This window comes from Magallana gigas, chromosome 6 (assembly GCF_963853765.1).
Source record: "Magallana gigas chromosome 6, xbMagGiga1.1, whole genome shotgun sequence".
NCBI lineage: Eukaryota > Metazoa > Mollusca > Bivalvia > Ostreida > Ostreidae > Magallana > Magallana gigas.
In genome coordinates, this window is record NC_088858.1 from 52,587,349 (window position 1) to 52,611,579 (window position 24,231).

General features: G+C 32.7%; 3 protein-coding genes across 3 annotated transcripts in view; all 3 read right to left on the bottom strand.

Annotated features, from left to right (window-relative positions):
• Nucleotides 1-3,635: 3,635 nt before the first annotated feature.
• On the bottom strand, nucleotides 3,636-5,208 carry LOC105330463 (shematrin-like protein 1). The gene is made up of 3 exons (XM_034467180.2): nucleotides 5,105-5,208; nucleotides 4,166-4,870; nucleotides 3,636-3,721 (listed from the first exon to the last, which is right to left on the bottom strand). Exons 2-3 carry the CDS (start codon nucleotides 4,865-4,867, stop codon nucleotides 3,713-3,715), a joined length of 711 nt encoding a protein of 236 aa, XP_034323071.2. The 5' UTR covers nucleotides 4,868-4,870; nucleotides 5,105-5,208; the 3' UTR covers nucleotides 3,636-3,712.
• A 4,300-nt stretch (nucleotides 5,209-9,508) lies between these two features.
• On the bottom strand, nucleotides 9,509-10,956 carry LOC117688778 (shematrin-like protein 2). Its single transcript, XM_034467179.2, has 3 exons — nucleotides 10,813-10,956; nucleotides 9,858-10,568; nucleotides 9,509-9,611 (listed from the first exon to the last, which is right to left on the bottom strand). The coding sequence occupies exons 2-3, from the start codon at nucleotides 10,563-10,565 to the stop codon at nucleotides 9,603-9,605; spliced, it is 717 nt and encodes a 238-aa protein (XP_034323070.2). The 5' UTR covers nucleotides 10,566-10,568; nucleotides 10,813-10,956; the 3' UTR covers nucleotides 9,509-9,602.
• A 12,168-nt stretch (nucleotides 10,957-23,124) lies between these two features.
• The window catches only part of LOC105330462 (shematrin-like protein 2), a 28,603-nt gene continuing 27,496 nt past the window's right edge, over nucleotides 23,125-24,231 (bottom strand). Inside the window, exons 2-3 of the mRNA XM_034467177.2 lie at nucleotides 23,325-24,176; nucleotides 23,125-23,225 (exon numbers count right to left, since the gene is read on the bottom strand). Coding sequence (XP_034323068.2) covers nucleotides 23,217-23,225; nucleotides 23,325-24,176 — 861 coding nt within the window. The 3' untranslated portion in view covers nucleotides 23,125-23,216. The remainder of the gene's footprint in view (nucleotides 23,226-23,324; nucleotides 24,177-24,231) is intronic.

Consider the following 24,231-nt stretch of genomic DNA (forward strand, 5'->3'; position numbering starts at 1 on the left):
CTTCTTCTCTAAAACCGCTTATCCAATTTCAACCAAATTTGGCACAAAGCAACTTTATGGGAGGGCGAATATAAATTGCAGAAATAAAAGTCCGATCTGTATTCAAAGCGGAGAAAACCTTGAAACTGTAGAAAAAGGGGGGTGCATTTTTAAAAATCTTCTTCTCAAGAACTACTGATTCCAATTCAACGTAGTTTAGCATAAATTATCCTTATGGGAAGGAAAATATAAATTGCAAAAATTAAGGTCTAATTCTGTTTCAAATCTGAGTTATTACGAAAATAATAATAAAGGAAAGGCGTGTTTCAATCGGATTCGGCATCCGGTAAAATGGGTAGACAAGACTTGGCCTGGGGAAAACAAAAGATAAGCAGTTATTAATCTGCCAATCTCATTAAAACTTCAGGATATTTGATGGACCTGTATATTTGTATTTGCTGTAAATATTGCTGCAAAATAATGCGTATTTGGAATTGGCGATTGCCGATCTGCCCCGGCTTTTATTTTGCCACGACCCGGTTTTGCTTACCCATTTTACCAAGACTCGTATTCCATACTTCTAAAACGAGGTTCTTTGTTTAAAGCAGCCATGACATTATACGAAAAAGGGTCGATCTGACTATGATGAATTTGCTTGTTGTGCAACAGTTCGCGTATGAAGGGAAATGTTTGAAACATGAAAAATATATTGGTGCCGATTTTGTGAAGTAAATTGAGGCTAAATATTTCAATGCGTTGACAGTTTTCACACATGACGTTGATGTTAGCTTGTTCTGATTTTCGTTTCGTTTTCATTATTTATGCTTTGTAACCTGGAAACTGTCGTCTGTATTTCGTGATTTTTACGTATCAAATCAAACAGAGACTTCGGTAAATCAAACAGTTACGTTAACTGTTTACCTGCGCAAATTAAGCAAAATCTGATGTAGGAGTACTGAAATACAATTCATTCTATCGGTAATTCGGCATTATTTTTTGCGTAATGGTAGATTAATGCAATAGGTTTTTGTTGAGATGCTCGGCATTTTCTCTAGTTTATTCAGTTTAAATAGAGTTTGATATCGCTTACGGAAATATGTAGGTATATACATGTATATATATGATTCATTTCGAAAAAATAAATTGTGTTCTTTATTTGTTATACATGTAGTGCATGTTTCTTGTGTTTAATTGTAAACAATTTCTATTTACTAACCATTTTTGAGTGTTTGCTTCGAATTATAAGCAAGATACAGAGATTTGCTAACAATTCTATGTTTGTACACAGATCTTAAAAGCTAAAGATTAAATCAAAGTACTGATAGTACTGAAAAGCGCTAACCCAGCTTCTGTATGTATATAACAGATATATGTATAAAGCATTTCAGCTTCTGTATACGCACTATATTTCCTCATCACTGCATGACAGTCCCTGCAATGATGTATGTAAGCCCCGTACATTAATTTCACAATAACCCGTAAATTAGATTCACAATAGCCCGTGCAGTTATGTGCATAAACCCCTGAAACTGGTTCCCTAACCAGTTTAAATGATGTATACTTTTGCTTATAGGGGGCGGTTATTCGATGCACCGGAAGTTGAAGTCTAACGACAATAAAGGGCTGAGCTATGCTTAGCGCTTTAAAAAGTAAAAAAATTGTCAATATTTATTACGAAAATTTTCAAAATCTGTTCTTCCAGAAACCAACTTATTGAATTGTAAACTTAACCTTTTTAGCTCACCTGAGAATGGGGCCACAATGGGGGGTCGAAGTTTAACAAATGAATATATAGAGTAAATCTTTAGAAATCCTCTTCTCAGAAACTAATCGGCCAGGAAAGCTGAAACTTGTGTGGAAGCATCCGCAGGTAGTGTAGATTCAAAGATGTGAAAATCATGACCCCTTGGGATAGGGTGGGGCCACAATGGAGGGTCGAAGTTTAACATATGAATATAAAAAGTAAATCTTTAAAAATCTTCTTCTCAGAAACTAATTAGCCAGGAAAGCTGACACTTGTGTGGATGCATCCTTATGTAGTGAAGATTCAAATTTGTGAAAATCATGACCCCTGGGGTAGGTTTTGGCCACAATGGGAGATCGACGTTTTACATAGGAATATACACAGTTAATCTTTAAAAATCTTCTTCTCAGAAACTAATCAGCCAGGAAAGCTGACACTTGTGTGGATGCATCCCCAGGTAGTGTAAATTCAAAGTTGTAAAAATCATGACCCCCGGGGGTAGGGTTGGGCCACAATGGGGGATCGAAGTTTAACATAGGAATATATACAGTAAATCTTTAAAAATCTTCTTCTCAGTAACTAATTCGAAGGCAAAGCTTGAACTTGTGTGGAAGCATCCTCAGGTAGTGAAGATTCAAAGTTGTGAAAATCATGACCCCTGGGGGTAGGTTGGGGCCACAATGGGGGATTGAAGTTAAACATATGATTATATACAGTAAATCTTTAAAAATCTTCTTCTCAGAAACTAATCAGCCAGGAAAGCTGGAACTTGTGTGGAAGCATCCTCAGTTAGTGTAGATTCAAATTTGTGAAAAGCATGACCCCTGGGGGTAGGTTTGGGCCACAATGGGAGGTCGATGTTTTACATAGGAATAAACAGAGTCATCTTTAAAATCTTCTTCTCAGAAACTAATCAGCCAGGAAAGCTGGAACTTGTGTGAAAGCATCCTCAGGTAGTGTAGATTCAAAGTTGTGAAAATTATGATCCCCAGGGGTAGGGTGGGGCCACAATGGGGGGGGGGTCAAAGTTTAACAAAGGAATTTATAGGGTAAATCTTTAAAAATCTTCTCAGAAACTAATCAGCCAGATGATTCTTTAAAATTGTTAAGACTTTGGCCCCAGGACAATTCTTTGGCCTCACGAGAAGGTTGAGAGTTTACTGTACGTTTATATCCCATATATAAACTATTGTTAGGGATCTTTTTGAGAACTGCAATACTCAACACATGATATGACTATAAAATCATCCTGTTAGAAAAGGGACTAATGATTATAAACATAAGAATATCCAGGGGAAAATGGATTTTATTTATACAGGATTTACATGAATTATTGTATATTGTCCAGATAGTTTGTATTATGACTCCACTGAGCTGATTTTATCATACCTATTGTTCCTCAGGTGAGCGATGTGGCCCATGGGCCTCTTGTTAATTCATTTAAGATTTCTTTAGAACCAACATTATATGCATTACTGGATAAAGCCATTGGAAATTAATATTATCCCCTATTCTGATTTTCTAGATAATACTTATATCGATATATATTACTATGATTGTACAATGCCTACATGGAAGCCAAGGTTATAAATATATTAAGTGCAAAATGAAGAGAAAAATTATTTTCCGTTCCTGTAATTTTCCAGAGAAAATTGAGATATGCTTTAGTTTCAATGAAGAAATCTAGCAAATTTCAGTTAATCTTTTATGAATTTTACTTCTTAAACCAAAAATTTTTTTGCATTTTCCTACATTTGTTTTTAAAGTGATTTTTATCTGTAACTTGTGTTCTGAAAACTATTATAATTTATATATTTTTAAATCGTAACAGACAAAGTGTTTACTTAAAATCAAACAAATTAGTCTATTTGCAATGAACAATTATGTATATTGTAAAAAAAAAGATGCTATACTTGGTTTTTTTTCTAATTTTTATTCGAAAGTCAAAACCAAACAACATTCAAGAGTACAGGAGTAGATCGGGTCCATTTAGTAAACCTAAAAGGAAAAAAAAGATAAATGTTAACTGTGTAATTGCTACATAATGCTATTTCTACGAAATTAAAACACTATGATATTATAGTTTCATTCACTTTTGGAATGAACGTTTATATCATAAACTTAAGACATGCAAAAACTATTTGGAATCTATTTAAATAAGTGATAATAAAATTTTACAGATAATTGAAATAAGCTGTTATATATTTTCAAAATTTTTGGTTTAATGGGTATGATATTTGTACGTAAACATAACTAATACTATTGGAATTCACTGAAATGAGCAATAACAAAATTTTTAAAATAATTAAAACAAGCAAAAATTTTATTTTCAAAAATTCGGGTCTGTTAATATATATATATATATATATATATATATATATATATATATATATATATATATATATATATGTTAATTATGGAAAAAGATCAGTAAAAGTTAACCTTTCTTGGTCTGACGGATCCACCATATGGTCCAAGACCCCCAATAAAGGGTCCGTTAAATCCATTGAATCCACTAGCGGCAGCAGAGGAAGCGGCGGCTGCATTACCAGCGGCAGCAGCTGAAGCGGCGGCAGATCCTCCTCCAACACCGAAATATGGATTGCTGTAGTAGGGGAAAGACTGGTAATATTGGTTGTAGTAGTTGGGATAGTACTGGGAGCTGTGGATGTTGTTGTAGAATTGTCCTGGGTAGTAGTTGTATCCAGGCTGGTAGTAGTTGTATGGAGCAATCAAACCTCCAGATCCAGAGGCGGCAGCAGCAGAGGCGGCAGCAGAGCTACCAGCAGCGGCAGCTGAGGCGGCGGCGGCATTTTGACCAGCGGCAGCAGCGGCGGCGGCAGCAGCGGCATTTCCGGCGGCGGCAGCGGAAGCGGCGGCTGATCCTCCACCAACACCTCCAAACCCAGTGTTAAGTCCTCCAAAATTACCAACTAATCCATTTCCTATACCAAGACTTCCTAAATTACCAGAGCCGAAAAGTCCCCCTTGGAAACCATTGTACCCACATCCATATGGACCACAGCCTCCCTTTGGGTAGTAATCGCCTCCATTAATGGGAAAGTACCCTCCATTATGTTTGGGATAAGTGGAATCTGCCAAAACGCAGGCGACGATACAGGCAAGAGAGACAGTTGTCAGCATTTTCTGTAAAATAACAGAAGATTCAGATATGAAAATATTAATAATTAATAAAATCGAAAATGAATTGTCAATTTTCTACTTAGATTGATAAAAAAGAATAAAGTATCAGAAATGTGAAGATTCTTAAGTATCGGAATCATAGTACTAGTATGGTACTAGTAAAAAGGAGTTCGAAAAAATTATCACAAGTAGAAATTAATTTTCCTTTGAAATCCATAATAATAGAAATAAACTTACCGTGTGTTTGGTTTTGACTCGGACTTATCCTTTTTGTGAAACTAACACGATTCTGGTCTCTTTTTATACACTTTTGAAGCACTTTCTGACAGCTAGAAACGCCTTATGTGGTTTTAAAAATGACGTTATTATGTAGGTTAAAAATAGATGAGAAGGAAATAAACATATATTTAACAACCTAATGAAGTGTATTTAACAGATCACAAGTTATAGACTTGTCTAAATAATTGTTCATGTCAAGAAAGAATTAATCTCAGGTAATGCTGCTCAATATTTGTGGGATAATTTAAAAATAGTTGTTTAGGTATAAAATGAAAAGGTTAATTTCAACCTCAACATTTAATAATAAAAATATGGGTTTTTTTTATTTTTAATAATTTTTGCTAAACATATGTTGTATTTGTTTTTCTCTCTTTTTAGCATTTTGATATTTTCCAAACTGATAATACCTGAAATGTATATCCATAAAACTATTAACAAAAACAAGGAGAGAAGAAAAACTACAAAAACAAAAACTTGACAATCACAATAAAAACCTTTTCGTGATTGACAAGAAAGAGAAAGATGAAGACGCGAACATGAAAGCCCGACTTTGTTCCTTAACTTTTCTTTAACAATTTGACTTTGAGATATAATTAATTATTTCTTGCATTTTTTAAAGGGCACAAGGTAAGTGTGTCTACAATACATAAGAGTTTTAAATAATAATGAATATATCTATACTTATAAATGAAGATTTTTGTCGATAAACTAAGAAATATCTGCACAAGAGTAACTGCTTACTTACCGGATAAGTAATTATTGAGAACATACTTTCAGTTTCGATAAACCAAACCGAACCTCCAGATATACGTATAACACAGGAACTTTGCATCTGGGGTAGGGATGGAGTGTACCCCTATCTGTTATTTTGAAACGGGATTTTATTTGAAAACCTTATAACTGGCATTATGCATGTCTCGTATATTGTTTATATTTTGTACGTATGCCAAACTGATGAGCCTAATAACTGAAAGTTGAAATATATTAAAAAGTAAGTAAAAAATATTTGGCACTGTGTTCAAAATTTTAATGAAATTTGATCTAAAGAACAATATTTTTAAAAAAAGAGACACGACACCCCTCCTTGTTTTGAAATAAAAGTCCTTATGCATGAACATGCGATTGAAGGTTGACATTTAAAACAATAGATAATGCCAAAACAATATTTCAGTTTCAAAAATATAGTGCATTGGTAACGAACAGTTAAAAGCTGCAAAAGGTTGTAAAATTTTTAGTCACTAGCAACAAACAGAATTTAGGTAACATCTCTGTAGAGTCAAATTCAGTATAGATTCCCATTTCGGCCGACTTTATGATTATCCAGCCAGATGCTATTTTGATTTTAAAAAATGAACAAAGAACATTGTTCAATATACAAAGCCAATTGATGGGTCAAGTGTGTTACTTTCGGTGCTTTCCCGGAATATGATCAACTACTGGTGTCTAAAGTTATGCCTCCATCAGTATAAACAAGTTGTTTGTGTATGGTTTAAAACCTTGTAGAAAAAATTAAAAATAGCATTTTCCAGTTAAAGAGATTGAATATTTTTTTATATTAAGGCTGCCCGATTAATTTCACAGCAATATGTAGAAAGTCACTTGTCTGTACTTCATAAGATATGAGGGCATAGTTAACTTTGACGTCACGATCTACATTCCTTTCGATCGTTCTTAGGGAATGTATCGTAACGTAATAAGTGATATTCATAATAAAACCGCTTCATTCCTTTACATAGACACTGTTGTAAATACTAGTGATACTAAATTCAATATCACTGATATGGAGTATAAAAAAATCAACAGTTTTACAGCTTCGTAATAGGTAAATAACTATTCATAAACTAATGGTTTTGATACTCCCCCTGCTAAGTGTAATCTAATGAATGGTGATATGTATATGCATATAAAAACGGCTTGGCGCAAGGGAAAGATAAAAACAATCTTAGTATATTTAACGTGAAATCGGGAGAGAAAATAAGTACCAATGTGAATCTTGCTGGGGGAAACCTACCGATTTACCTGAATTTGTGTAAATCAAGCTGAGCTGGCAAGAACTGCAAAATACATTACTTATCGAAGGATTTTTCATAAAAATATTTTTGATTTAATGTCATTATTCACTTGCGCAGATGCGATTTTTATAGATTATTTACCGTGTTAGAATACACCCGTCACGTGCTTAAGAAAAATATATGACGTCACAAAAATACATCAAATATAGTGTTGGATGTCACTGTTAATTTAGGTAATAAAAGTTTAAAGAAACTCGCTCGGTTAAAGTATTTTTCGATAATTAAAATAGTATTATTTTTCGACTTATATTTAGCTTCGGACAGCCGCGTTAAATTCAGGGTAAAAAGGGATTACTCTGAAATATTTATTTTGTTTATTTGAATTTTGCATTTACATCTTAGTTTTGATATAATCTATCTATCTATCTATCTATCTATCTATCTATCTATCTATCTATCTATCTATCTATCTATCTATCTATCTATCTATCTATCTATCTATCTATCAATATATCTATCTATCTTACTATCTATCTATCTATCTTTCTTGTACTTTCAATGAAATAAAACCCTAAACACATAAAACAAACCATTCAGAAAGTATCAGTCAATAACAGATATTTACCACCTTGCCCTATAAAAAGGCTTCAAATAAAGACAGGCTTTTTAAATGTGTATTTACTATAATTGTACATTTATCTGTGTCACTATGTCAGTATTCTAAGACACACAAAATTTAATATAAAAGATCTTGACTTATCTTGAATAAACAGAGGAAAATTGTATCTTAATATTGTCACAGCATTGTCTGGAACATGTTGACTAAGAGCTAAAGATTTATTAAGACTAAAGAGATTTAATATAAAATGATTTGTAAAATACAGCATATCCCTTGACTAGTACGTAAGAAAAACACGTTTATTTTTTGTTGAATTCTAATTGCTTATGAAAATGTTAAATGCATTCGAGATATTTAGTTTTATAATGTACGTGCCCTATAATCTGTATCAGTAGTTGTACGGACTGAGAGATAGTCAACTACTTTTCGACATCCATGGTATAAACAATCAAAACACTTTTGTTTTAATATTTGCAAAACAAACACTTTTCACAGGGTTTGAATATATTGCTTTTATCATAAATAACACAGTATTGCTTAACTCCCTTTCTGAAAAGATATATTTAAAAACGTACTATGTACCTAACTTTTCACAATACGCTTTGATTCAATGACCTTAACGTATCCATTTATGTAAATTGTAATGATCATATAATTACCCCTTTTGTTTTGTTCACATATTTAGATGGTAGAAATGATGATACTGTATGTATTTTTGGTTGCATTGACTTTAAAACACTTCTTCAATTAATATTAAGTAGAGATGATACGTAAAGCATTGAGCAAGAATAACAATATGTTTCAATGAAAACATCTTGCCCTATTGTTTTGCTGAAGAATATGTCATGAAATTTATCACGCCGACATAGAAAAAACTTCGATTTGAGATACCAGGTATGTTTGTTTCCAGGGGTAATAATGGCGTTTAAAGAAGATTTAACACAAGTTTAAACGAAAAGGAAAAGGCAGGCAGATGTAGATTATCCAGTAGACTCGGATTAATTGTTTTAGTTGAAAGGCCACTAATAGTGCTGCAGCTTTGTATTTTTCCAATTCTGGTGACTTTTTATATATTTCAGATACGCTTCGATAGGTTACTAATTCATATCAAAAAGCATCATCATGCACGAAATTATAATTATAATATCTTAGATGTGTTTTCGAAAGATAATCATTATCAATATCAATTTCAATATTTTGGTTAACCATTCTTATTTAATTTAAGCTATTAAATCTTCATACATTTCCTCTAACAGAATTTGTGAATTAAAAGCAACACAGGGTTGACATATATAATCAACGCTTTATATTAAATAGTTCGACCATAAAACTTTTGAATTAACCCTTTACTTTCATATCACATGTCATGTATTTCACAGAATATGCTCAGATTAAAACATGGGGAATTTAGAAGTGACGTTTTGGTAGGCCTTTTTCAGTAAAGAACATCACTAAAATAATAACTGTGAAAAAAACACGCAATTATTTTATTTACTGCAATTCTAATTTCTTTATACCAAAATGAGTTGCATGAAACATTTCATTATTTATTACGTCTTCGTCATGCTGTAGCATTGAATACATCTTTTTCAAACGTTTCTTGATATATACATGTATTAGTCGGCTCTAATCCTAGGAAGTGATGTTCTTCGACATTTTTAATTGTATTAATGCAAGTATACAACAACTCTAAACAACATCCATCTTTTAAAAAAAAAAAGCAGAACAAGCTTCGTTTTTTAGCATATTTTATTTTTTTTTCGTTTTTTATATTCGAAATTCAAAACCAAACTACACTTCATGGTACATTGAATATCCAGTCTATTCAATAAACCTGAAACAAAAAAGAGGGATTGTATCTCACTGAATTGATTCAACTTATAAACATTTAATTACAGATATATTTGTAACAACTTTTGTCAATTGTATTTTTTTATGAAAACGATATGAATATTAATTAAAAAACGACAGTTACTTTTATTTATATTATCGTTATCAAAAAAAGATTATTTTTAGTTAATTGATTATCGTTAAACATTTGGTTACATTATTTGTACACAAAACATTATGAATATTTTACCTTTCTTGGTCTAATGGATCCACCAATTGGTCCAAGTCCCCCGATAAATTGTCCGTTAAATCCATTGACTCCACTAGCGGCGGCAGCACTGGCGGCGGCGCCTCCGTTACCTCCAGCGGCGGCAGCTGAAGCGGCAGCAGATCCTCCTCCAACACCGAAATATGGATTGCTGTAGTAGGGGAAAGACTGGTAATATTGGTTGTAGTAGTTGGGATAGTACTGGGAGCTGTGGATGTTGTTGTAGAATTGTCCTGGGTAGTAGTTGTATCCAGGCTGGTAGTAGTTGTATGGAGCAATCAAACCTCCAGATCCAGAGGCGGCAGCAGCAGAGGCGGCAGCAGAGTTACCAGCAGCGGCAGCTGAGGCGGCGGCGGCATTTTGACCAGCGGCAGCAGCGGCGGCGGCAGCAGCGGCATTTCCGGCGGCGGCAGCGGAGGCGGCGGCTGATCCTCCACCAACACCTCCAAACCCAGTGTTAAGTCCTCCAAAATTACCAACTAATCCATTTCCTATACCAAAGCTTCCTAAATTACCAGAGCCGACAAGTCCCCCTTGGAAACCATTGTACCCACATCCATATGGACCACAGCCTCCCTTTGGGTAGTAATCGCCTCCATTAATGGGAAAGTATCCTCCATTAAGTTTGGGATAAGTGGAATCTGCGAAAACGCAGGCGACGATACAGGCAAGAGAGACGAATGTCAGCATTTTCTGTACATAAACAGAGAAAACAAATACATCAATGCTACATATATACGATATTAAAAATCCTTAATACGAGAAAATATTTCTATAATCAATATAAAATGAATATTTTTAAAACATGATATTTATTTACCAAAAATATATCTTAATGTTTAAAGAAACTTCTTTTTCTTGTTGAATAATAAATTTCATCTTTGGTTAAGTTGATTTTTGTGATGACCATTAAAAATAACTATTAGAACTGAATTACCGTGTGTTTGGCTTTGACTCGGACTGGTCCTTGTAGTGAAGATACCGTGGTGTTGGTCTCCTTATATACACACTGAAAACGAAGTCTGACGGCTGGTGACGCCCTCTGTGGTTTTTTAATTGACAATGTAATTGTGCAGAGTAATAATGGATTAGAAGGAAATAAAGATAAAATTAAAACGTAATGATGTGTAATATACATAATGCTATTTTAAACAACTGTCCAAGGGATAATTTATACCAAGAAAAGGGAAATCTTTATTGTAAATAATATTCTCGTTCCAATTTTAAAGAAATGATGGCTGTATGCTAATGATTTCTTTAAACTAAACATGCTCAATAGAATTACGTATACTAACGTTTATTTTCATTTCTGTAAACAGAAGAAAAACGTTTTTGTTATAATAGAAATCATCCTGTAAGAGTGCTCCTATTTCTTCCTTCAACTTCCTGATAAACTCAGGAGTGGAATTATACATGGAGTGAAAATGCAAATAACGAGACATACGATAACAATATAATTTACCGCCAAGACATTAAATTGACTGAGAACGCAAAGGAGAAAATAATATTAAGACTGGGTTTTAAAACATTGTTTTTTTAAAGCTAATTTCTTCTGATGTATATAATTTTGGAAACACAAGGTGACGTGTTTTTTAGAAATCTCGTTGAAAAATATTTAAGGTATTCAATGTATAAAGACCACATTTTGTACCTAATAAATGAATAGTCTGATATTCTTAATCATGATATCATTTTGAAGGTGTTATTAGATAAAAATACTCCACCAAAGGACCTTTTTTTCAACATTTTGATTATGATCCAACTATTTACACATTGAATTTTGCATTGAAGTCAATGGGCAACGTATGCTCTATTACGATATTGTAAAAGTAATTTACAATTCGTGCAACTCTCTTGGTTAATACATGAATAAACTTTCTCTTTATTGAAATATGAAATAAAATGAATCATTTACCGCAGATATTTTGACGACGAAATTTAAATTTCCCTATTTCATCAAGGGGAGATAACTCTTTAAAAATGCAAAATGACCGGCTTCTTATATGTTGTCAGTCATGTGAATTTGGTTCATTTCACTGTCATTGTTATTTAGCAATACATATTTAACTAGTTTAATATTATTCAAACTGTTCAATATCCCTTTATTATACATTGAATATCTTAAGAAAGATTGTACCGTGTTATATCTGTGCAGTTGGTTGCAAATAGCTCAATATTGATATTTACGATAGCATATTTAGGAACATAGACATAACACGTACACAGATTTCCATAAAGTTAAACAACAACCACAAAATCGATAAAAAATCAATTATGGACACATTTAACAGAAAATATCTCAAAGTTTCTAATGCAAGTAATGGTAAAAGTAAGCTAGAAGAGTTAAGGTGGTATGAGACATCAGTCGATGTTAATGTAAATTAAGGTACTTTATAATTAAAATGCTTTTCACGGGTTAAAATTTCCAAATTTACGATATTTAACCAAAAAAAAGTTTTAAAATTTCCTCTTCAACCTTAACTTCAAAAGAACATTTCATTTTAAGTATATGATTTATTTTCATGTATTTTCATGAAAATGTATTTTCATTATAATATATGATATAAAGAATAGATAATAAACAAGGAAAAGAAAAATATAAATATCGATCATTTTGATGGCACTTTTAGATGATTAGATTAAACTTTATTTGAGTAAAGACGTCAAGAAAAATAAAAGATGCGTATTTAAAATTCTTAATTTTCATTTTTTTTTTACATCTGCAGTATCATCACAATTATGACAAATGATTTTAATTTCATTGGGATTGGCAAAGGTGACGCTTGTTTGTAAATAGAGCAAAGGTTTAGAGCTACAGTGGTTTAATTATTGTATATTTTATATGTACGTCATCCAATCCAAGTAAGGAAATTTGTGCGTTTTAGTAGCCTAAGGATTTCTCTAATTCTTTAAATACATATTTGATATATCTTGAGTTAAATCATCATATCTTATATCCGATATGCATCACATGAATACCAAGAATTCATAAGTCTCTTTTATGTCCACAATAATGCTCGCCGACCGAAAGTGTGTCACGGGTGCCCTTCTGACTTAGATCACTTGATCAATAATAAACCTTTTCCTATCTAAACCAACAAAAGCTCACAAGTCTTATATATATATATATATATATATATATATATATATATATATATATATATATATATATATATATATATATATATATAATTTCCCAATACAACAAAAAATAAATCGGCACAGTTTTAAATAATTTAAAAATGATAAATATCCAGAATAAAGTCACAAATTGATCCTATTAACCGCGGTTAATAGGATCAATTTGTGATTTTATTCTGGATATTTATCATTTTTAAATTATATATATATATATATATATATATATATATATATATATATATATATATATATATATATATATATATATATATATATATATATATATATATATATATATATATATATACACACACACACACAGCGAAGTGTGTTATATGCATGCCATTTACAATGTATATAGGATGAATCTATTGAAATGAATTGTTTCTCCTATTGAATATCACTTAAGAAGTTTTTACATTCTTTCTCATACCAAATTTCAAAGTTTATTACATGTAGAGACTTTTTTTTTTAAATCTCCGTGAACAATGAGCCGTTTTGAAAGATTATCATTTTAATTGTTTGTTGTTAATTGTACATAAAAAAATTTATATGAAAAACTCCCTAGACATTTAGAGGCTTACATGGCCTAATCGGTAGCGAATGGGGCTATTGTTCTGAATGTTTTAAACTCGGTATCGCCGTTTACAAGTTTTTCCTTATAAAACCTCGCCTTGCTCTATTTAGGCATAGTATACTTACGCTTACAAACGCATAAGCCATTTGTATACACTGAGCGAAAATTGATGAGTTTTAAATGTATAGTGACAAACTGACAGGGTACATTATTCATAGGGATAAACCGTAATTGTCTGATTGCGGGGTTTTTTTTTTTCAGAAAACAATGTTGTAGCTACAATTTAATGAATCAGATGTGTTTGTAAAATTGCTTCAAAAGCTGCATATTTAAAAGATGTAAACACCCAAAGTTTTTAATGTAGTATACTATGCAGAATTTAGATCATCGTATTCGCTGCACACTTAACAACTTTTACAACCAATATATTTTATTTTTACTACAGATGTTGTTATTAATTTTAAAACGATACACAAACATTAATATCATAGTAGTAAATAATAGAACCGTATGTTTTAAAGCTATGCTCAAACTTTAATATAACGGAGCACAGAAATATCTCAAACGCTGACGCTCTAAATCTCTAAATGAAAAAAGGCATCCAACCTTGCGAGAAAGATGTAACGCTTTTCTTAAAGTTTGGATTTAAGGTATCACACTACACATACACTTATACTTTTTAAGACACTACGTCACAAGATGCAGATTTAAATGTTTTTTAAACTGTTTATATCGTTCGATTAAATTGCACATTTTTTGGCCTATTAGACTTAAATACCTCTTAAACATTATGATATCTATCATAATCAAGTAGTTTTCTGCTGATTTGAGAAGATATTCTACGGTGTAGTGAGCCACCTTAAGTCCCCCAATTAGACTTAAAAAATCCATGTGTTTGCATTTTGAAATTATTCGCTTACTGTTTTGCTAGTTTGGTAGTTGGTTGCCTCTCAATATCGCAATTTCATCATATTTATCTATTTATTTGTTACTTTAAAGTGTAACAAGTTGAATGAATTAAAACATCATAAGCATTTGTATAATGTGGCAAGAAGGATAACTCAACCGATAATTCTACAATCACGAGATGTGCCATCAACAGCCACCTTATTTTAAAGTAACACCTTTAAAAAGTAGGTCATTAATTATAATGCATTTTCCGTAGCAGCTTAACAAGATTTTAGATTTTAAACTTAAATAAATCTAAAATATTGCAAAGCTGCTATGGGAAAATAATGCTTTACTTTTTTACGGTGTTACTTTACACTAAGATCGTCAGAATATTTTATTTTTTTCAACATAAGATAAACTGGCTGGGAGCAATTGCCTAATCGGGTTGTCATAGTGTTTTAAGGGGTAATTATAATTATTTATATTATATATATTATTAATTAATTAATTGATAATTGTTTTGTTTTTGGTATACATTACAAAATATAATTTAAAGCTAAAAAGTGATTGTCTTATATCCTATTCACTTGGTAAAAAGCAAAAAATCTCATTTAAACTTGAATCATAAGCATTGCCGGTGTAAAGAAGAATTATGAGGAGTTTTCTCGTTACATGTAGTACACGTGAATACATATAATAAGATACATGTAAGGTCTTCCTGTTATTTTATTTTGTTTTGTTTTGTTTTGGGTTTTTTTTACATTTTTAAGAATAATTAAGATACATTAGCAGTACGTCCCAAATTAATAATTGTTTATGCTCTTTCTTTAAATGAAGGAATTTACATACGAGCGCAGTGAATTGCGCAGCGCCGGCGAGCAAAGCCAGCTCTACCGACAAGCCGTGTATGTATAGAAAATTATTGCACATAGATTCAACGGATTTTTTGGCGTCAATTACTCGGACCAGTAATGCCCTGTTTTTATCGGACCAGCAGTTCCCTGTAAATATGGTTTCCCATTTAACACTCTCATGAGAACACGATAAAAATAATTGCGTGGACCCTGAGGTCCACGCAGAAAATATATAAGCGAGGTTAAACCGGATGCTATGGGGAAAATTCAGTCTGCGCATGAGCTAGCCTGGTTCCTGTGCGTAATGGGTAGCTCGGGGAACCAGGCTAGCACAGGTTTATCTGAATCGGGATCGGGATTCCATGCCATATGCACATGTAAGTTCAAGGGGCGCTGTAATTGTAAAGTTGTCGGTAAACATTACAGAAACAAAGTATTCCTTTTAAAGAAATGATCGGCATGTGATATAAACTGTCAGTAATATGTTTTACGGTGCTACCGTTCTCGCGAGCGCAGCAAGAATTACACATGCCTTGCATCAACTTATAGTTTTATTTAGGTATCAACGAACGTCAAAGAATTTTTGACAGAGTATTGCTCTACAATAAGTATGCCAAATGTACTGATTTTAATGGTTATGATACATACAGCGCAACCCCCCTACCCCGAAAGAGAGAGAGAGAGAGAGAGAGAGAGAGAGAGAGAGAGAGAGAGAGAGAGAGAGAGAGAGAGAGACTGGTACCTTTTGTAGGTGTGTAATTTCCCACAATTAAATTAAATGGTCTGACTATATGCAATATCTACATAAGTTTTAACTGATTCTTTTTTTTCTTCATTTTATTCCTTTTTATTTAGTCTAAAATGTCCTATTGTTTATTTCCTCCCTACTCATATACTTTACCTACCTACTGTACTTGCATTCACAATTAGCTTTAAAATATTTTATTAGAAAAAGATTAAAAACAAATCATACGTTAATGAGGCAGATAGTCTATACTGAAATAGTCAGTACACTCATTACAGATGTTTGATCCACCTCTAAATTTATCGCGGGAAATAGTGCACTGTGACGTCATCTATGACTTTGTTCGTCTTTGTTTACGTTTCTCGACTCAATATGTGATAGGGTGATATTTCATATTAATTAAGTCATAATTTCATTATCATGAAAGTATTAATTAATACTTCTATAAATTATAAGTTTATAGTATTAAAAGCTAGATAACCTAAATGTAGTTTTAAGAGTATTGCTATATGTATATAGATTCCATACCTGAAGAATATAGAAGGATCATGCAGATGCAGATCAATTAGGCTTTGTGTCACACATAGGTATGCATATATATATAAATATCAGATTTGATACTTATTGCCTAAGTTAAGTTTAATATGTTTTATTTATTAAACATTAATAACTATCTAAATTATTAATTACACAGGATAAATATTATTGAACTCTTTATATATCAGTTAGCACTGTGATAAGGGGAATAACTCTTGCTTGTGAACTGTGCTTGGCAAAATCATGAAATGGATGTTTTGATTCTTATACAATGCATTGCAATGATATATTATGTGTGATCTATTTTATTTTTATGATGATGTGATATTGATAAATTACTTATTGTGATACATGTATTGTTAAATATTTCAGAGCTTATGATATAATATAAAGTCATAATAGAGAACCCTACGTTGGAGTTGTTGTCTTTATCTATACAATAACACCATTATTACAAATACAAAGGTATGGAAGCATGTAACAAATCTTTTGAGTCTCGCCAAAGCATATGCGGTACTCAAAACGTGTCTTCAAACTTTAAGTCACCGTAAATTACGAGTTAAAAGTCAGCCATTTTTGGCAGAGCACCACGGGTGAAAACATTAGAGAGCATTATGGGACGTAGACAAAAAATTTTGTTTGATGAACTGTAGGTTTAGCTCGTTCTTTTCCCCGCGCACACTGGTTCTTAGAGCTCGCTTCGATCGCCGGCGCTGCGCGACGGCGAGCTGCGCTCGCTATAATGAAATAAGGTAATGTTATGCCGAAACTACAGCATGCATCAATTTCCGAATACACATGTAGCTGAACTTTACTTTTATAGAAGGCGAGGCTAGATCGAGTACTTCCCGATTAAAATTATCTAAGTATTTAAGTATGAATGAATAATTATGTGACTGTATATAATATAATTTTTGTATAAAAGTTTAAATCTCAAGAAAAATGCACCAAAATCAGAAAGCTGTCACTGCATAATTAACAAAGTAGTGCGAAGCGTAATGTGTGAGCAAATAGTTGAATTCGCCGAATGCCTGATACTATACATGCAATCTTCATTAATATAGATCATAATATTTATTATGTTAGAAGTATGAACCCTTTTAAAAATTCTGAGATTAAAAGTCAACTATACATATACAGTGTACATAATACAAAGTACATATTTAGTGGTTAAACGCGGGGGGCTAGAGTCGGTGGAATCTGTGATAATTTTAAGGCTTTCACGTTTTCGTTGGAAACACATGCAAATGGTCCACGTATTGCAGTCCTTTTTTAAAGGACAGCAACTTGTTAAAGACTATACATGTACATACATTGAACATATACTGCTGACACAGACTAACAGGGTTATCGTCATTTCGATGACGTCACAATGGATTTCTTACACATCCGGCAGATTTTTTCGGCGTCAGTAAATCTCCTGTTGTTCTCAATTTCTCGCGGGAATCGAAGTAAGACTTTTAAGAAACACATAAAATGTGTAATTTAAAAAACATCATGCCTTTTAAATAAATAAAACAGTTTATTTTGCGTTGGTTTTTTTTGGTTGGTTTTGAAGAAAGAGACGACATTTTACCGACGTGAACTTTGATGTCACAATAAAGGGAAATTACTCTAACTAGTTATTGTAAATCTGCTGAAATATAAATACCAAAATCTTCCAACGGGTTGGATAAAAATCATATACCATCGCAAATCATGAGAGATTTTTTTTTATCACATGTTTTCAACCTATTTTGTTAAAAATCAATCTTCTCTGTAAATATTGTAATTGTGAGCCGCACAACACATTCGTTATTAGATGTCAACAACCTCACGCTCGGAAAAATGTTCCTTGAAGATAAATGAACAAAATGATCTTACATATTGTTGATTTGATTTGATTGAACATATTTTATTATGTAAATCACACAAAAGGATTGAAACAAGATCTTACAACTTACATCTTCTTCTCCTAATGATAATATATACAATTTATCTCATACGTGTGGTGTATATTACCTATACCCTTGTGATAAACCTTTGCTATATTAAACAATTAATGCTTTATCGAATACTTCTGGTCCGAACTATTTTTGACACAGTTCAACGCTTCAGAGTCTTTTTTTCGAAGATTTCCTAGCAACTTTAACATAACTATATCTACTACAAAAATTGATAGTAAATGGATTTTGTCAAAGATTTAGATTACAAATATGAAGGAAAACACATAACTGCGTAGCACAGGCGCCGGAACTGGTGAGGAGGGGGGGCTTAGCACCCCCCCCCCCTCCACTTTTTTGCAAACATAACCGTAGCCAAAATACCCTCTTCTTGTTTGTCAAGTTAAGCCCCCTTCCAACTTTGATTTGTGTAGTTTATAAAACTGCAAATTACGTTAACTATCAAGGAGTTCATCCTTACGACGCGGTGAAGGTTGTGTTCATATACAAGACTTTTCTTCAACCACCAGTAAGCATCCTTATTCACTATTTTCAGTTTCAAATCATTAGGCTAGTCTTTGATTTATAGCACATCAACAACTCTTCCTCGTTCCGAGTCAATTCAAACTAATGAGCATTCCAAACTTTGTGTATGTCAACAAACTTGATTATTCAAGTCGTTTGATCAGTATTTCCATTTAATGAATTGAATAAGCTCTAAGAAAAATTGTTTAGAGCTAAAGAATCATTTCAAGGTCTATTTCACAGTTTACATCTTAGAAATGACGTACTAAATTGTATTGCGCAAGGCCACAATAACCGCATAACACAACGTTACATGATCGTTTTGAATCTTTGAAAAAAATCAATTCGGGTCATATCAGGGACTGTCTCAAAAGCTTCATAATATAAATCAAATTGTATGAGATAAATAGAACATCTATAAGTGTGTGATTTTATATTTTGTTTATCCAACTCGTTGAAATGGTTATATTCGCTTGGCAAGCCTCGCGAATATATACACCATTTCAGCTCGTTGGATAAAACAAATATAAGATCACACAATATAAATGTCCTCTTTATATACAATTGTCATAGTAATATTACATATGTGTTACTTATAGCTATTGACTTTATAATATATTAATTAAATTCATAAACATGCATTTACAAAGTAATTGCGAATATATAGTAGATAATGTTGATATACAGTATAAAAGCAGTAGTAAAAAGGAATCGAATTATTAAATCTTCCAGACTCTTTAATGTACTTTTGAACAAAGAACTGCTGAAAAAATAAAGCAGTTTGTATTGTAAGACAAATTTTCACTACCCCAAAGAGCAAATGTGAGTTAATTAAAATAGTAATTTTAATATATTGTTATTAATTTATGGGAAAAAAATTTCTAACATCATTAAGTGCTCCACATTTATGACTCTACTAGTTTAAAAAATAAACAGAAATGTAAAAGGTTCACCGGGATATGATGTTGGTTAATCACGTGATCAAATCCTGTGAAGTCTAATGAACTTTTTAACATTGCTGTTTATTACTTATATTTACGTTTGAGAAAGACAAATTGTTCAGACCTGTGTTTTACAAAAGAACATACGACAAAGTCGTTATTCTTTTAAGTCTCATGGAACGGTCTTTAATGAAATTTTTTTTATATCAAACCATTTATTCACAACTATTCTTATTTTCATAATTGTATTTTACAGATATTACAATAAAACATTGATTAGTATGTGATTAATATACATTCATTAATTTGGTCGTAAGTCGTAAGTTCTTTTGAAAACGCAGCCCAGATATCTGGTAAAATAATATTTTTTCTTTTTATGGTATTTTTGTCTGTAGAAGAAAATATTTTATGTTTACAATAACCCAAGCGACAAGCGATATGCGCGTGCTATATTCATTGTGACTTTATAAAAAAAAAGTTAAAACAGAATTGAACATAAAATCTCGGTAATTTCAACAATTCCGAACAATTTGCCTTTTAAATATACATTTAGATTAACTAGAAATATTCAAATAAGAATAATAATGGAATAAGAACAGTTTGCAAAGTTTAATAAAAGAAATGAAATAATTGCCTTGCACATTTGTGTGCAATTCATGTGCAACATGCAGATTGGTATTTCATGGTTTCTTAATCTATTTACTCCATTAGTTTTAAAACGCTAACAATTTTCTTTTAAAAAAAAGTAAATTTGACAGATGATCTCTTATTAACCAAAAAAAAAAAAAAAGACCCGGCGCATTACCATGTTCAAACACTAGTAAAATATTATTAAACCTAGATCCTTTCTAACATTCCAATATAAACTATGTCCGAGACACGATACAAATGAAAAATACACAATAAAATTAAAAGTTTTGTTATACAAATGAAAATTATCCAATACAAATTGAATGTATACAACGCAGATAGAAAATTATTCAATAGAAATTGAAACTTTTAGAAAACAGATCAAATATATAGAATATAAATGAACTAATATTGAATAAAATAGGAATTTATACAATGCAAATGGAAATGATCAAATTTTGCAACGTTTGCCATGCCATAAAATGCGCTCGAGTGCTAAAAGACCACGAATACTGAACGTGAACAGTTAACCCCGTTCATAAACAATGATGTAATCTCCCATGTGATTGGGTTATTTTTCTTGGGCAAAAAAGGATTTTTTGAGAGTACATATACCAACGATTTACTACATGCAAAATAAAAAGGGGAAAAAAAACCTTTTATTCAAATTTACTTGGGCGTTCCCATATCATTTCGTCAAACAAATTGGAACTTCCATCAAAAATGTTAGCTTACGAAACATATCTCATTTGTATCTGTGCGATGGCACATGCTACTGAATGTATTACTCGTGGTCAATTTGACGACATTGGCATTTTTTTAGATTTAAATTCGAGGAATATATACCTCTTGTAATGATATTTGACAAAAATATTAAAGAGACTTTTTCTACTACATAATATTCAATTTAAACAAACACCAACCGTCTGTTTGTTTGTAATACGTATTTTTGTCTTCAACCGGAAGCGGATCAAACTGTTATTCCCACACACCTTTGGTGAAACATTCATGAAGATGTTTTACTTATAACTTTCCTAAACATGATTTTTTAAAATACTAGACCACACTTAAACAAATATTTAAAAATCTTTCAACACCTACAATGCACCTTTTATTATCCACTTGTCTTTAGGTGTGGGGTGCACAGGTTCCCTTGTTTGTGTATATCCGGACACAGGGACATAAAACAAAAGTTCTTAAGATATGATTGAACTGTGTGTGAAATTAAAGTTTTATGTTGTAATCTTTCATTTATCTTACGTTGTTAGATTCGACTCCCTGTGATTATTAGGTGTTATATTGGGTTTGTTTTCGGTCAGAAATAAGTCGATATTGATCAGATTAAAAAAGAAATTAAAATTACTTTAGTTAGATAAATGATCAGTAAAAGCAAAGATTTGCCTTAAAATGTTTATATGACAAGGTCCTCGCAAAGTAAAATCTTGTCCTTATTATGAGTGCAGAACCTGACCATTTTAAAAATCCACAATTTATGCTTTAGTTTTGGTTTAATTTTCTATTGTTTCTTTCTCAGATTCTCAAGAAAACTCCAGAACAATTTGAATCTGGGATAGAAAGACCGAGTGATAATTTTTGGTGAATAAAAGATCATTTAATACAGGGTAAAGTGGCGAGAAATAGACTAAAGTTATTACTAGTACTTCATACACACGTTCGAGACATGGCTCCGTTCTTTAAATGGTATGAATCAACGGTTAGTCATTTCTTAGGGTTTATTAAAGCAATGAAAGCGGACATCATGATTTGCTTTTCCGAAAATACAGTTTTGACATCTAATAGGTAAAACATTGATGGGTGATTGTCAATTTTAAGTCGTATGTAGCTCTGATCGCTATAGAGTACTGGCAAACACCTAGTATTAAAGAAAGAATCGACTTATCAGAATTGTTTGTAATCTTTTCTTATTCACTAAGAAAGGAATGTAAAAATCAGTACACATTTTTGATGATGAAAACCGTCGTCGTTGGCTTCAAAAATTTAGTTTCAGATTTGATTTTTAATCAACTATCTTATGTAGTTACTCTTGCAGAACTGAAGTGAAACAGTGTTTGGACCTAAACACAAATCATCACCACCGACAAATCAAAGAAATGTATTAAAAAAGCATTGTGTTTTCAAGAAAACTTATTTATAAATACCAAGAAATAGCCAGATTTTAGATTTTATGAACAATTGCGATTTATTTTCTAGTCGTGTGCCTATGCAGGAGTTCAGTAAGACTTTTACAGTTGTAGCGTTTCGAATCAAGGACAGAGTTCCCAATCTGGTTTTTAATATCTTCGGAAAGAGGGTAAAACGCTTATTTGTGGGGGAATACATATATTGTTTGTTCTTAGAAACTTCTTCACTTGTGATATTATAACATAGAACACTGATAATAAACGATAACAAAACATGTATCACTCAATACATTTTACTTAACAGCTGTGTTATACAGTTGAACGCTAATGTTAAAACAAAAGGAATATTTTGATATGCTGAATTTATTTTGAGAAAAACTGAACAAACAAAAACATTTATTGGTCGAAAATCCGTGTCGAAAATCCGCGTCTTCTTTCTAGTAAACCTAAAAAAATGAATTATTGCATACATGAATATAAGTATTTAGTTTTGACATGGAAAAAAAGAATCAGAAATTTAATCCAGAAAAAAATTAAAGGTATACCTTAGACCTTCTCCTTGGGATGATAGGTACAGATCCACCAAAGATAGGTCTGCCCACACCGCCGATTCCAAAACCAGGTGCACCAATATTTATCCCACCGATAGAACCTCCAGCGGCGGCAGCGGTAGCGGCAGCGGATCCTCCAAAACCACTAGCGGCGGAAGCGGATGCGGCGGCGGAGCCTCCTCCGAGTCCAAAGTTGCCATAATAGTAGTTGTTGTTGTAGTATGGGACGTTCCCGTAAGTGCTGTAGGGGCCGATTCCGTAGTAATTAGATCCTGGTCCATAGTAACTGGATCCTCGCCCATAGTAATCGTATCCTGGGCTATAGTAACCGTATCCTGGGCTAAAGTAACTGAATCCTGGGTTATAGATACCATAATGTCCGATATTTGAAGCCGTAGCGGCTGCTGTGGCAGCGGCAGCGTTACCGGCGGCGGCGGCTGTTGCAGCAGCGGCATTTTGACCAGCGACAGCAGCAGCAACAGCGGCAGCATTACGTCCAGCGGCGGCAGCTGAGGCGGCGGCAGCATTTCCGGCGGCGGCGGCGGTAGCGGCGGCTGCTCCTCCACCAAATTGGAGTCCTCTGTTGATACCTCCGAGTCCACTGTTGATACCTCCGAGTCCAAAGTTGATTCCTCCGAGTCCACTGTTGATACCTCCGAGTCCACTGTTGATACCTCCGAGTCCAATGTTTCCTAAGTTTCCATAGCTACCATAGCTACCATAGCTATCATCGCCATACCCATAGTGACTATGATGACCATGTTTAGAATAGGAATTATAGCCGGTACTATAACCGTCAGCTGCCACACAGGCGATAATGCAGGCAAGGGAGATAAGTCGGAACATCTGATGAAAAATAGATTAAGATTTAATATACAATCAGCCGCGACGAAATTTGTTT

Bases quoted from the DNA above. Each gene is read 5' to 3' on its own strand.
- LOC105330463 (XM_034467180.2), bottom strand. From the start codon at position 4,867: ATGCTGACAACTGTCTCTCTTGCCTGTATCGTCGCCTGCGTTTTGGCA.
- LOC117688778 (XM_034467179.2), bottom strand. From the start codon at position 10,565: ATGCTGACATTCGTCTCTCTTGCCTGTATCGTCGCCTGCGTTTTCGCA.